The 11,688-nt window shown below is 51.5% G+C and overlaps 4 protein-coding genes across 4 annotated transcripts; 2 read left to right on the top strand and 2 right to left on the bottom strand.

Moving 5' to 3' along the window:
• The first annotated feature begins 34 nt into the window (after window positions 1-34).
• On the top strand, window positions 35-2,614 carry BO94DRAFT_525826 (WD40 repeat domain-containing protein). Its single transcript, XM_025610327.1, has 3 exons — window positions 35-812; window positions 867-977; window positions 1,035-2,614. The coding sequence occupies exons 1-3, from the start codon at window positions 170-172 to the stop codon at window positions 2,402-2,404; spliced, it is 2,124 nt and encodes a 707-aa protein (XP_025463184.1). The 5' UTR covers window positions 35-169; the 3' UTR covers window positions 2,405-2,614.
• Window positions 2,615-2,806: 192 nt separating this feature from the next.
• On the bottom strand, window positions 2,807-5,079 carry BO94DRAFT_501421 (chaperonin-containing T-complex alpha subunit TCP1). The gene is made up of 6 exons (XM_025609432.1): window positions 4,984-5,079; window positions 4,871-4,918; window positions 4,731-4,816; window positions 4,568-4,672; window positions 3,465-4,499; window positions 2,807-3,406 (listed from the first exon to the last, which is right to left on the bottom strand). Exons 1-6 carry the CDS (start codon window positions 5,024-5,026, stop codon window positions 3,023-3,025), a joined length of 1,701 nt encoding a protein of 566 aa, XP_025463183.1. The 5' UTR covers window positions 5,027-5,079; the 3' UTR covers window positions 2,807-3,022.
• A 104-nt stretch (window positions 5,080-5,183) lies between these two features.
• BO94DRAFT_525820 (proline--tRNA ligase) lies at window positions 5,184-7,638 on the top strand. Its single transcript, XM_025610326.1, has 4 exons — window positions 5,184-5,649; window positions 5,700-5,869; window positions 5,937-7,180; window positions 7,238-7,638. The coding sequence occupies exons 1-4, from the start codon at window positions 5,278-5,280 to the stop codon at window positions 7,246-7,248; spliced, it is 1,797 nt and encodes a 598-aa protein (XP_025463182.1). The 5' UTR covers window positions 5,184-5,277; the 3' UTR covers window positions 7,249-7,638.
• A 442-nt stretch (window positions 7,639-8,080) lies between these two features.
• Window positions 8,081-10,156, bottom strand: BO94DRAFT_525818 (uncharacterized protein; the record flags this gene model as incomplete). The annotated part of the gene is made up of 1 exon (XM_025610325.1): window positions 8,081-10,156. One exon carries the CDS (start codon window positions 10,154-10,156, stop codon window positions 8,081-8,083), a length of 2,076 nt encoding a protein of 691 aa, XP_025463181.1.
• Window positions 10,157-11,688: the final 1,532 nt, after the last annotated feature.

Raw genomic sequence — 11,688 nt, 5'->3', positions numbered from 1 at the left:
CCGCGCCGTGGAGGAGGACATCATCCACGGCCCCCAGCTCCACTCGCCATGCCTCCATTCTCGGCCTCCTCTTTTTTTCCCAGGACACCCCCCTCCTCCCCTCCTTCCCCTCCCCCATCCACTCGTTCCTGTAGAATGTCGGTGTGTCTTGACCAATCTATGGAGCACAATGAATGGCAGGCTTGATCTCCCCGACGTTCCCCGGTCTGAACCCGTTTTCCCTCCGTCCTCGCAGGAGCTGCCTTCCTCTCCACCCTCAATAGCCTCCGATGTGGGCTTCCGGCGCAAACCCAAGAAGCCTCCTCCAGTTACTCCACGATCGTTTCGAAGGTTCTTTACGCCTCGCTCTATGCTGGATGGTGGGAACAGTGCCAGTTCTGTCAGAACCAATCGTCAGGCTTTGAAAGCCCTCAGCTCACCGGCGGTTAATCGCCTGGGGCCCGCCTTTACAAGGACATCCAAGGCCGTTGAACATAGACCGGAGGCACACGAACCTCTGCGAACCCCAAGCCGGAAAAGGAAATTCTCATTCTCTTCGATCGGTTCTCCGTTGCAGTCATCACCCCTTAAAAAGGTGCACGTTCGAAATATTGTCCAGGATGATGCAGAGGTGAAAAGGCCAGTTCGGGATATCCAACTTAACATTGAAACACATGAGGATGATATAAAATCGAGTCCTATCATAAAACCTTCTCGACAAGTTCTTCCAGTTCGTCGCTCGCAAGCATTGCAAACATCTGGAGCGCTGTATATGCGAAGTGTTACAGGGACTCGAGCGAATCGAGTGACGATACGATCGAATTCAGGAGCTAGTAAGTTGCACATCATCCCTATAGACTGGTAAACATATTCTCATCGTCGTGAAGGCTGGCAGGATTTGACCTCGAACTTCTATTCTCGACCAAGTGATAGCCACAATTGCGCCAACAATCCTGGTGACCGCTACGTTCTTCCCTTCTGCACGGCAGCATGTAATAGTGGGTTGATACCAGGATCTCCAATTGTCCATTTGTACTTACTAATTGGCTCTATAGCCAACAGTCTTGCTGCAGTAGGTGATGAGGAGGGGGGCATTCGATTATTGGATTCTGCCAAAGACGACAAGAGCGGCTTTTCCCGGGCATATCTCACCTTCCGTCCCCACACGAACTCGATAATGGACTTGGAGTTTTCGTCCGATGATATGCTACTTGCAACCGCCTCTGGAGACCAAACAGCGCTGGTTATCGACATGGCCACTCAAACCCCGGTGTATTGCTTATCCAACCATGTCTCCTCCGTTAAGCGGGTTCAATTTCAACCAGCGGCCAATAACAAAGTTCTTGCCACATGCAGTCGTGATGGTAACGTCAATATATGGGATCTTCGATGCAAAGGGTTTGACAGGCCCAGTTTGCAGGCACGGTGCTCGCTTGAATCTGATGCAGAATCTACTGCTGGCGCCATCACCTCAAAAACGGCCTTTCCACAGGTCTTGAGTACAATTCACGGTGCCCATGCCTGGACGTCTCAAACCTCCATGCTGGAACCTCAGGCCCGCCGCTCGGACATCACTGTGACCTCTCTATCCTTCCTTCCACCGGGCCGCGAGAACCTCTTTGTTACGGCTTCCAGTACCAATGCTTGTGTGAGGCTATGGGATCTACGTACAGCGCATAACAATCGTCGTGGTCGTCCAGTCCTCCCTCTGGCTACTACTCGACAGCCGGACAGCCACGTCAAGTACCGGGGGTTTGCTGTTACGTCAATGGCTCTAGGTGGAGACGGTGCAAGACTCTACACTCTGTGTCGAGATGGCACTGTATACACGTACTCAACTTCACATTTAGTTCTGGGAAGTGCACCTGAGCTTTCCCTGAACAACAATCGGCCACGCCGCTCAGGCGGATCTGACAAAGAAGGGCTTGGACCTCTATATGGCTTCCGCCACCCACGTCTCCAGGTTGCAACCTTCTATGTTAAAGTCGGGGTGCGCAAAGCCGCTGGCGACAAACCAGAGATGCTAGCTGCCGGAAGTGCTGACAATTGTGCTGTTCTATTCCCAACTGACGAAAGGTTCCTCTCGAAGGACCAGAAAACCACTACTGAGGATGACTTCCTTCCTCCGATGCCGTCTTCTTCCACTCGCTCCAGCCTCCGTCGCGCCATCTCAGGACGGGTGGAAGACACCGTTCCCATCTACCAGTCTGGAACACCTCTAGTCGGAGGCCACGTAAAAGAAGTTTCCGCCGTGTCATGGACCGTCGACGGCGAACTTATCACAGTCAGTGATGACTACAGTGCTCGATGCTGGCGTGAAGGATCCGAAGCTAGAGACTTTCGAACCAGTGGAGAGGCAGAAGGCAAGAGATGGCGTTGTGGCTGGGCGGAGACCAAAGACTCCTATGATGACGAAGACGAATGACCTTTGCAGGACTACCTAATTGTTTCCTTTGTTCACTGTTTCCCCATTCTTGCATGCATTGCATGGCGTTGAAGCATAATGTTCTATTTAGCGGGTGTTTGGATTTCTGCTCCGCAGAAGGTACTACTACGGTATTTCATAGCGTCGGATATATTACTGCATGGCAACGAGGATCCTTCAGTTGCCTCATAATGGGGATTAACATACCACTTACTATCGTCCTTGACTCTTTATTAGTACTTTAGCTTAATACTCAGTAACTATCAGTATAATACCGGACTGCATGGTATGGCTTCTAAAATGTCGATGGCCGGTCAGCATTGCTTAGTATATACTTGTATTACTGACATCTAGACACAGGCAAAACTCCCAAGGAATTGAAGTAAATAGATAAATGCTCATGTCGAGCAAGCACTACATTTAACAGCAATTAAGACCGATTAGGACCCAGGTACATATTAAGAACCAGGTACATCAATACTAGGGTAGATTTGTACTCATGACATCTTATTATACTTTTTCTCGCCTTCACCCATAGTCTAGAACTCCGAGCGGAAACCAGAATAGGTACGTAGCATTACCAAGCATCAGACAAGAAGGAGAAAGAAGGCGACTGACTTAGTGACCGTGTCCGTCATCCTGCTGCACCTCGGGGTCCAACTTGATCATGGTATCAATACGCATAATGGCAATGCAGGCTTCGACGGCACTCTTGAGCTGCTTGATCTTGCCCATGCTGGGTTCCAAAACACCGGCCTTCAGGGCGTCATGGACACGGCCCTTCGTCAGGTCGAGACCGTAGTTGCGGTACGTCTTCTTCTTGGCGATAGCCTTCTCTTCCTCGTTGGCGTCACCTTCCTGGACGCGCTGGGAGAGAGCGTGCCGGACACGGAGCTGGGCAACGAGCTCGGAGGAGTCCTTGGCGGCGTTCACGGCCAAGGTCTTGGGGACGGTCAGGAGAGACTGGGCGAATTCGCCGATGGCGAGTTGCTCGCGAGAGCCCTGGAGAGAGGGGTTAGTTGGACAGGAGTTTATTTGATAGGACAGGGTTATTGCGTACCACTGTGACTGCGAACTCTTCGAGGTAGATGTGAAGAGCCGTCTCGACGGCACCACCACCAGGCACGATGCTGCCACTCTCCAGAGTACGCTTGACGGCGCACAGAGAGTCGTGTACGGAACGCTCCATCTCATCCAAGCTGAAGTCGTTGGGGCCACGGAGGATGATGGAGGCAGAGGTGTGGACCTTGGTGCCCTTGACAAGGATGCACTCATCGTCGGATATCCGCTCCTGCACGACTTCCTCGGCGTGTCCCAGGTACGAAGTCTCGAACTTCTCATCACCGTTGAGGTCGGAGAGTGAGCTGACCAAGGTGGCACCAGTAGCCTTAGCAATGCGTCTCAGGTCCTCCTTCTTGCAGCGCCGGACGGCCATAGCTCCCTTCTCAACGAAAGTCTTGAGGACCATGTCATCGATACCCTTGGTAGTGAGGATAACATTAGCACCGGACTTGAGGATCATCTCCACCCGCTCGAGGACAATGCCAGATTCCCTCTCACGGATCTTCTCCAGCTGGTCGGGGTCGTCGACTGTGATCTGAACACCAAGCTTCATTCTCTCCTTCTGCAGGTTCATGTCCAAACAAGCAATCTTCGCATCGGTTATCCGGGTCTTCATGGCCTGAGAAGCCACGGTGCAGTTGAGGGCATAGCCGTTGACGAGGACCGACTCCCGACCACTCTTTCCGTGGGCCTTCAACAGGTTCACGGCCTTGACCGGGTATTTAACCTCGTTCTTCTGGTTGGTGGTCTTGACCAGCAGCATGCCATCAACGACCATGTTAGCGTAGAAATCGGCATCGGAGCCAATAATCTTGCTGGACATGGAGGTCTTCGCGATGTTGATCAAGCTGTCCTTTCCAAGTGTCTCGACCTTTGTGGTGATGTTCTCGTTCATGTACTTGACGGCTTCCCTCAAAGCTAGTCTGTAACCGTTAATGATGGTGGTGGGGTGTATGCGGTTCTTCATCAACTCGTTGGCACGGCGGAGGAGTTCGGCAGCAATAAGAACAACGGAGGTGGTACCATCGCCAACCTAGAAAGGTATCAGCGTCGTGATTATAGGACGAAAGATAGGGGATAGAGCCAGGTAGCGGGACGAACCTCCTTATCCTGTTGTTGGGCCAGATCCACGAGGATCTTTCCAGCGGGGTGCTCGATATCGAGAAGGCTCAGAATGGTTGCACCGTCGTTGGTAACCGTGACATCCTATACGACCGTCAGGAAGCTGCTCTGTACCGACGCGGGGTCGAAGCGTGATGCGTACACCAATATCATCCACCATCATCTTGTCCAGACCGGACGGGCCGAAAGAGCTCTTGACCACATTGGCGATCGCCTGCGTAGCAAGGACTGCAGCGTCGTCAGCACCCTGGGCCTCGAGCGAGGGAAATCGTCAGGTCATACCGTTCTGCTCCCGCACATCAGCGCCGGTGATTTTCTGCCCCCCCAAGACTGTGCGAGATTGGTCAGTGATAGCTGTCAGGGGAGGGGGGATGCAGGGGATAGAGGAGGCTCACAGAGGGTGTCCGCATTCCGCGGTTGCTCGAAGATGCCTGCCATGGTCGTGAAACAGACGGAAAAAGAGGTGCAAGGGGGAAAGACGAGCTCCGACAGCCAGAATGCCTGAAGCCGCTGGACGTTCGCCTCGAATGTTTGCACTAAAAGTTCTGCCGGCCGGGGCGGTGAAGATTTCCAGATGCATCCCACTTTGACTCAACCCCTCTTCCCTTTGCGCCTCTCCTCCCCCTCGCTCCTTTCTCTTATCTCCGCATCTCCTTTCCAATCCGACCCTTCCTCGCTTCCTCCCCAAGATGGCAAGCCAGAACCCTGCTGACGCCGCGGTCCCCGTCGAGGCCGCCGCCCCTCAAACCCTCCCTGATCGCACCCAGAACCCCGCCGATGCCGACGCCCCTCAGGGAGAGGTCTCCAAGAATGCCGCCAAGAAGGCCGCAAAGCTGGCCAAGCAGGCTGCTGACAAGGCTGAGAAGGCTGCCAACAAGGGAATTGGCAAGCAGGAGGCCAAGAAGCCCGCTGCCAAGGCTCCCAAGAAGAAGATTGAGGGTGCTGCTCTGATCGGTATCGATGTCGCCAAGGAGGAGGATTTCCCCGGTTGGTACCAGCAGGTTCTCACCAAGGGTGATATGCTTGACTACTACGATGTCTCCGGATGCTTCATTCTCAAGGTGGGTTGCCATGTCCGCCCAAGTCGACGGTCTATACTGATGTGCGCCAGCCCGCTTCGTACTTCATCTGGGAGGAGATCCAACAGTGGTTCAACATCTACATTAAGAAGATGGGCGTCAAGAACTGCTCTTTCCCCCTCTTCGTGTCCGAGGATGTCTTGCAGAGAGAGAAGGACCACATTGAGGGCTTTGCCGCTGAGGTCGCCTGGGTGACGCACGCGTATGAATCCTTATCTCTACCCCCATCCCCAGATAGACAGGTTACTGATATGCCCTCTCTGCTACAGTGGTTCCACCCCTCTGGAGAAGAAGATCGCCATTCGTCCCACGTCGGAGACCGTCATGTACCCCTACTACGCCAAGTGGATCAGAAGTCACCGTGACCTGCCCCTCAAGCTCAACCAGTGGAACTCTGTCGTCCGTTGGGAGTTCAAGCACCCCCAGCCTTTCCTCAGAACTAGAGAGTTCCTCTGGCAGGAGGGCCACACGGCGCACCTGACCAAGGATGCTGCCCACGAGGAGGTCCTGCAGATCCTTGATCTTTATGCTCGTATCTACGAGGAGCTTCTGGCTGTCCCCGTCGTCAAGGGTCAGAAGACCGAGAAGGAGAAGTTTGCCGGTGGTCTCTACACCACCACCGTTGAGGGTTACATCCCCGCCACTGGCCGTGGTATCCAGGGTGGTACCTCCCACGGTCTGGGCCAGAACTTCAGTAAGATGTTCGGCATCACTGTTGAGGACCCCGCCGTCAAGGGTGATATCCTTCACGTGTGGCAGAACTCTTGGGGTCTCTCCACCCGTACCCTGGGTGTCATGGTCATGATCCACAGTGACAACCGCGGTCTGGTCCTTCCCCCCCGTGTCGCGGACACTCAGACCATCATCGTCCCTGTCGGTATCACCGCCAAGACCACCGACGAGGAGCGCAAGAACCTCTACGCCGAGGTCGACCGCCTCGTTTCCGTCCTCCGCGACGCTGGTGTCCGCGCCGAGAGCGATCTGAGAGAGGGATACTCCCCCGGCTGGAAGTTCAACGAGTGGGAACTTCGCGGTGTGCCCTTGCGTCTCGAGTTCGGTCCTGGCGAGCTTGCCGGTGGCTTCGTCACCGCTGCTCGTCGTGACATCCCCGGCAAGGACGCCAAGGCCCCTATCCAGATCTCCGAGCTCTCGACCGCCGTCCCCGCTCTCCTGGAGACCATCCAGAAGGATCTGTACGACCGTGCCAACGCCGAGTACAGCTCCCACCGTAAGATCATCACCAACTGGGACGACTTCACCCCTGCTCTCAACGACAAGAACGTCTGCCTGATCCCCTTCTGCTTGACTGAGGAGTGTGAGGACCAGATCAAGGAGATGAGTGCCCGCAAGCACGAGGAAGACTCCGGCGTGCCCCAGGATGCCCGTGCTCCTAGTATGGGTGCTAAGTCTCTCTGCATTCCCTTCGATCAGCCCGAGGGTATCGTCCCCGGCGAGACCAAGTGTACCAACCCCAAGTGTACCCGCTTCGCTGAGAAGTGGTGTATGTTCGGACGTAAGTTATACTCAACCCCTCCCATTTCAACCAGCACCAGCTAACATCATCTACCAGGCTCGTACTAATCGCGCTCTATCATGTTGGATTCGGATGTTACATTCTCATCTCATCCAGTTCCTTCCTATGACTGTTATGACTTTCCATTCCTGCCAATACAGTTTGCGTTGAGTTCGACACAAGGAAAAATATCTACGAACGTAAAAGAAAAAGAAAATTACAAGACAGATAAATTAAGGAGTTTAGATGCATGCATGCATGGGATGATGCGAGTTGTAAGGGCAGATATTCCTTGAGATACCTTTTATCGGTTTACCATCGGGGAGTCAGATATGGGTCGTTTCAGTAGCTAGCGGGTTGAATTGAAAGATCATATTATGAACTTTTGATCCTTATTATATTAGATTATATTTAATATGTGGGGGTAGAACCCAGTACTTAGTGGTTCCGTTGGTGGGAGTCACACAGAGAGAGAGAGAGGATAAAGAAAGACAGAGAGGGTAAGAAGAAGATACAGTACACTGCTAGGATGTTGGAAGTGAGGCATGCACATGCAATGAATGGATGAACGGAAAATTTGAGAAGCTGAATGAGCCGTATATAAGATAAAAGGAATGTAAGACGAGATATAGTGTAGATGAAAGAGCGTCTGGGCTGTTAGTTGTGTCGGCAAAAAGAATGTCACATAGAATTTGCAGGGATCGATATGAGTTTTAACGTGCTGTCTGTTGCATTAAGACGTCGTATGCAGATGATGGGATGAAGAGAGCGGATTATCGAGTATGAGTAGTGACAGAGGTAGTAGACGTGGGGATAGTTTCGGAGTCATTTGCAAGTTGGGTTGAGAAAGAACAGATCATGAAGGAGAGCCAACATGATTGCACCAATCGGTGCAGTCTCCTAAAACTGCTTTCCATTTCTTGACGATGTCCGAGAAGGAACACGGTCACTGGGGATGGTGCTTCCGGTATTGGCGTTGGCAGTTGGCTTCCGGGGCCAGAGCGTGTATGTATTTCTGGGCGTCATCTTTTTCCTGGTCATGAACGTCACGTTGTTCTGATCGACGGTCTGAAGATAGACTTGTGGCATTTCGCCAACACTGGGTAATTGAATAATCTCGTCGTCGCTGTCGTCTTCTGAATAGCTCATCTGGCTGTGGCTTGTTTGGTCTCTTGATTGGGAGGCCTGTGCGCACATGTGCAGGACAGACGGTGCCCTACCAATATCTTCCAATTCACCGTGTGACGAGTTGGTCTTTGTAGACACAGAATGGTTGGGGTTGTCATAAGGCTGCTGCTTAATCGAAATATTGTCAGAATTTTCGGATTTAAGAAGGAGGTCCATATAGGTCATTTGCTCCCCGGGTTTCTCGATATGTTGCTGCTTCGTCTCTCCAGTACCGAGAAAGCCTATGGATGGAAGTGGTGCATCGGTGTGCCTCCGTCGACTTGTAGTACCGGATGCTCGGAAAGCCGTTAAAGGCACGCTCGTGGATATGCTCTCGCGTTGGTCTGGACTTCTCTTGTGCTTTTTGAAGGAGCTCTTGCCGATGAATTTTGAGAATTGACCTTCCTTTGCGGAGAGACTCCGTTCCAGCCCTAAACTCGGACACAATGGCACATGAAGGGCTCTGTCGAAGGATTCTTGAGAGGGCGAAGGTGTGAGCGACGGCTCAGTAGGAAAAGACAAACGCTGAAAGGCTTCGTGAGAATTGATTTCCCTAACGATAGCATCCTGAAGAGTTTCAAAGGTAGGATGGGGTGTCACGACTTGTGTCGAAGCGAAGGCCTCTTTGAACATATCCATGATTTCCGTAACCTTTTCGTTAAAGGGAGGCAATGGGGAGACGGATGTCGGAGTTGCTACAGGAAGAGGGCTATTCATAACCTCTGCAATGCTAGGAGCTTGCTTCGCGTCAGTAGCACTTGGGGTAGGCGGCTGTATGGCGCGATGTGCTAATTTTGTGGTTGGACTTTTTCGAGCCGCGAGTTTCGTATTGATGGAAAGGTCACGAACGTTCTTTTTAGCACTTCGAGTGCTTGGTGCATTCCTAACAGACTGGTCCTCATTCATGCTGCTATCATGTCTCATCGATAATGGTAGCGTGGGACTGTCAGGCAAGGGCGTATTACTCCAGTTATTGCCTTGTTTATAAGCTGGGGGGACACCCAAATATCCATTCGAGCCTGAGCTGGCCTCTTCCTGAGGCGCACTGAGCCGTTCAGATAGCAAGTCTGGAGCTGATCTCTGAGACCGCAAATTGCTCCTCTGAGAGGCTGCTTCTCTCGAAGAGCCAGCACGCTCATCAGTCCGAGATCGAGGCACAGAGGCCAGACTTTCTGGAGAATACGACCTTGGCATAATTGTGCCTTTGGCCCTTGAAAGAGGACGATCCTCTTCGTACCTTTGAGAACCCAGCTGCCGGGTACGAGGAGGCGTAGCTCGGGATCGCGCGCTAGCACTGCGGGAGAGGGAGCGAGTGTTATTTCTGCTATTAGAAATATTGCGGTCTGCCACCTCTTCCTGGTAAAGGGCCGAGACAGGACGTGAGTAGGCTTTCTGCTTGAGTGCTAATCCTCTCAAGAAAGGGACCATGTTCCGTTCGGCTATGTCTTCATTGTAAGGTGTAATTGGCGATAAAGTGCTAGCGCTCTGAATGTGATACCGGTGTGAAGAGAACAAAGCATCAAGCAAGTCGACATGCCGTGGGTTTCTTTCCGGGGGACGATTTGAAGCACGGGATGGCGGCGCCTGCGAACGAGCGGAAAGAGGTCGCGATTGCATACGTCCGCGCGTTACATCTCCCTGCTCTTCAGGTTTCTGGCAGTTGTTTTCTGCAGCCATGCGCTGAGAGGGCTTTATGTTAGGCGACGCGTGATGATCATCGCCTCCTGGGCTGCCTGCCTGGGCATCTTGATCGTCGGAGCTTGCCGGCGAAGATTTCTCCGCATGGAAAAATCGTCTCAAGGCAACCATATTCAGATTAATATCTGCAGCTAGACCATACGGCCAGCTTTTGTCTGAATGTAATGCGATTGGTACCGCTCTTGGCTGTACAAAGATCTGACTGTCGTATAGGTGTGACCAGACCCTCGAATGTCAGGAAGTGATCCCTCCAAGAGATGACAACGACGATCAAGGCGAAGAAACGAAAACTAGAAAATGACTGTGATCCAGAGCTGCTGTCATGATAACGTTTAACTCATATCGAAGTCGCCTAACGCAGGAACTTTCCGTACTCGAGTGAATGGAGAGTAACGGGAAGGAGGAATTGACAAGGAGAAGGGTTGGGAGGAGGAAAAGAGGCACGGCAGATGAACAAAGGATTGACAGTCTACGCGGGATAGCTGCGCGGTTCGCAGATCCGATAATTGTTCCTGTCTGTATCAGGGGTAGAAGTGGTCCAGGTCCCCGTAATCCATCAAGACAAGATGGGGCTGAGCCGGCGGACGGGAGGGTACCAGTGAAATTTGCGAGCTAGATGCACATTGCGCCGGTCAAATTCGAAGACTATGGCTCCGCGATAGATGTCAACCTAGTCGAACGGCGCGGCCTGGCGCGCTTATAGCCTTATACAGGCTTCTCCGTGGCCATTGTGGAATCCAGCGGCCAGTGCCCTCCCTGTACAATCGAAGTCGAGTCCACTGTGACTGTGTAGAACGTGCAGCCAAACCCTAACGTCCTCATATCCACTATGCATAAACCTAAAGCTCCAAGTCCACCTGACAGCTAGGGTTGCTGAAATTCATGATTTTTTGACCCGTTGCAGCAATATTGAAATATTGCAAGGCTCAAGCCTTTCAAATTCTTTCAATCACGTGATAATAGTGGATCCTTGTCTGACTAATCAATAAAATTAACTAAAAATTGCGGGTAGTATATGTAGTATACATACTTATACTAGAATATATGTATCTGTACACGATATAATATTTTTTATATCTTTTTTATTAGGATTAATTACTATATAAAATTACAGATTTATAGTGTTTTTCTACGAGAAAAGAAAAGAATTGCGCGATATTACAACTTATATATTAAAAAAAAGAATAAATTTTTACTAATTTAGACAGATAGTCTAGTAGTATAATATTTTTTGTTATCACAGGTTCGATTCACGCTTATATCTTTTTTTTTTTGAAAAAAAATTTCGCTTAAAGAGGATTAGCTTAAATTTCATAAATTTCCTGGCCATCCCGTTTCATGAAAAAAACGGCCAAAAATCATGAAATTCTTTCATTTTGGAATTCATGGGTGCTACACTACTGACAGCAAGGACATGGAAATTGGATCTGCAAGACTTGCAGTCGCCGGTCAAGCTAGTAACGCCAACATGCCAATATTAGCAAAAAGGCCAGACCTGACGTTGTTTACTAGCGAGCTTGCGGTACCCATAGGCCACCCGACAGCGGGTGGGGCGTCGTCGAGGACAAACAGAGTTCATGGGACGAGCAGACCGGCGAGGAGTTGACGGCTTAGGGCCATTGGAAGGTCAAATCCGCACCAGT

The sequence above is a fragment of the Aspergillus sclerotioniger genome, assembly GCF_003184525.1.
Source record: "Aspergillus sclerotioniger CBS 115572 chromosome Unknown BO94scaffold_34, whole genome shotgun sequence".
NCBI classification, from domain to species: Eukaryota; Fungi; Ascomycota; class Eurotiomycetes; order Eurotiales; family Aspergillaceae; genus Aspergillus; species Aspergillus sclerotioniger.
The sequence above is the reverse complement of the archived record's forward strand: the minus strand, read 5'-3'. Positions and strand labels throughout refer to the sequence as shown.

Bases quoted from the DNA above. Each gene is read 5' to 3' on its own strand.
- BO94DRAFT_501421 (XM_025609432.1), bottom strand. From the start codon at position 5,026: ATGGCAGGCATCTTCGAGCAACCGCGGAATGCGGACACCCTCT. The intron at 4,919-4,983 runs GTGAGCCTCCTC...AATCTCGCACAG, and splicing joins GCGGAATGCGGACACCCTCT to TCTTGGGGGGGCAGAAAATC. The intron at 3,407-3,464 runs GTACGCAATAAC...CCCTCTCTCCAG, and splicing joins AAGAGTTCGCAGTCACAGTG to GGCTCTCGCGAGCAACTCGC.
- BO94DRAFT_525820 (XM_025610326.1), top strand. From the start codon at position 5,278: ATGGCAAGCCAGAACCCTGCTGACGCCGCGGTCCCCGTCGAGGCCGCC. The intron at 5,650-5,699 runs GTGGGTTGCCAT...GATGTGCGCCAG, and splicing joins CCGGATGCTTCATTCTCAAG to CCCGCTTCGTACTTCATCTG. The intron at 5,870-5,936 runs GTATGAATCCTT...TCTCTGCTACAG, and splicing joins GTCGCCTGGGTGACGCACGC to TGGTTCCACCCCTCTGGAGA.
- BO94DRAFT_525826 (XM_025610327.1), top strand. From the start codon at position 170: ATGAATGGCAGGCTTGATCTCCCCGACGTTCCCCGGTCTGAACCCGTT. The intron at 813-866 runs GTAAGTTGCACA...ATCGTCGTGAAG, and splicing joins ACGATCGAATTCAGGAGCTA to GCTGGCAGGATTTGACCTCG. The intron at 978-1,034 runs GTGGGTTGATAC...TTGGCTCTATAG, and splicing joins CTGCACGGCAGCATGTAATA to CCAACAGTCTTGCTGCAGTA.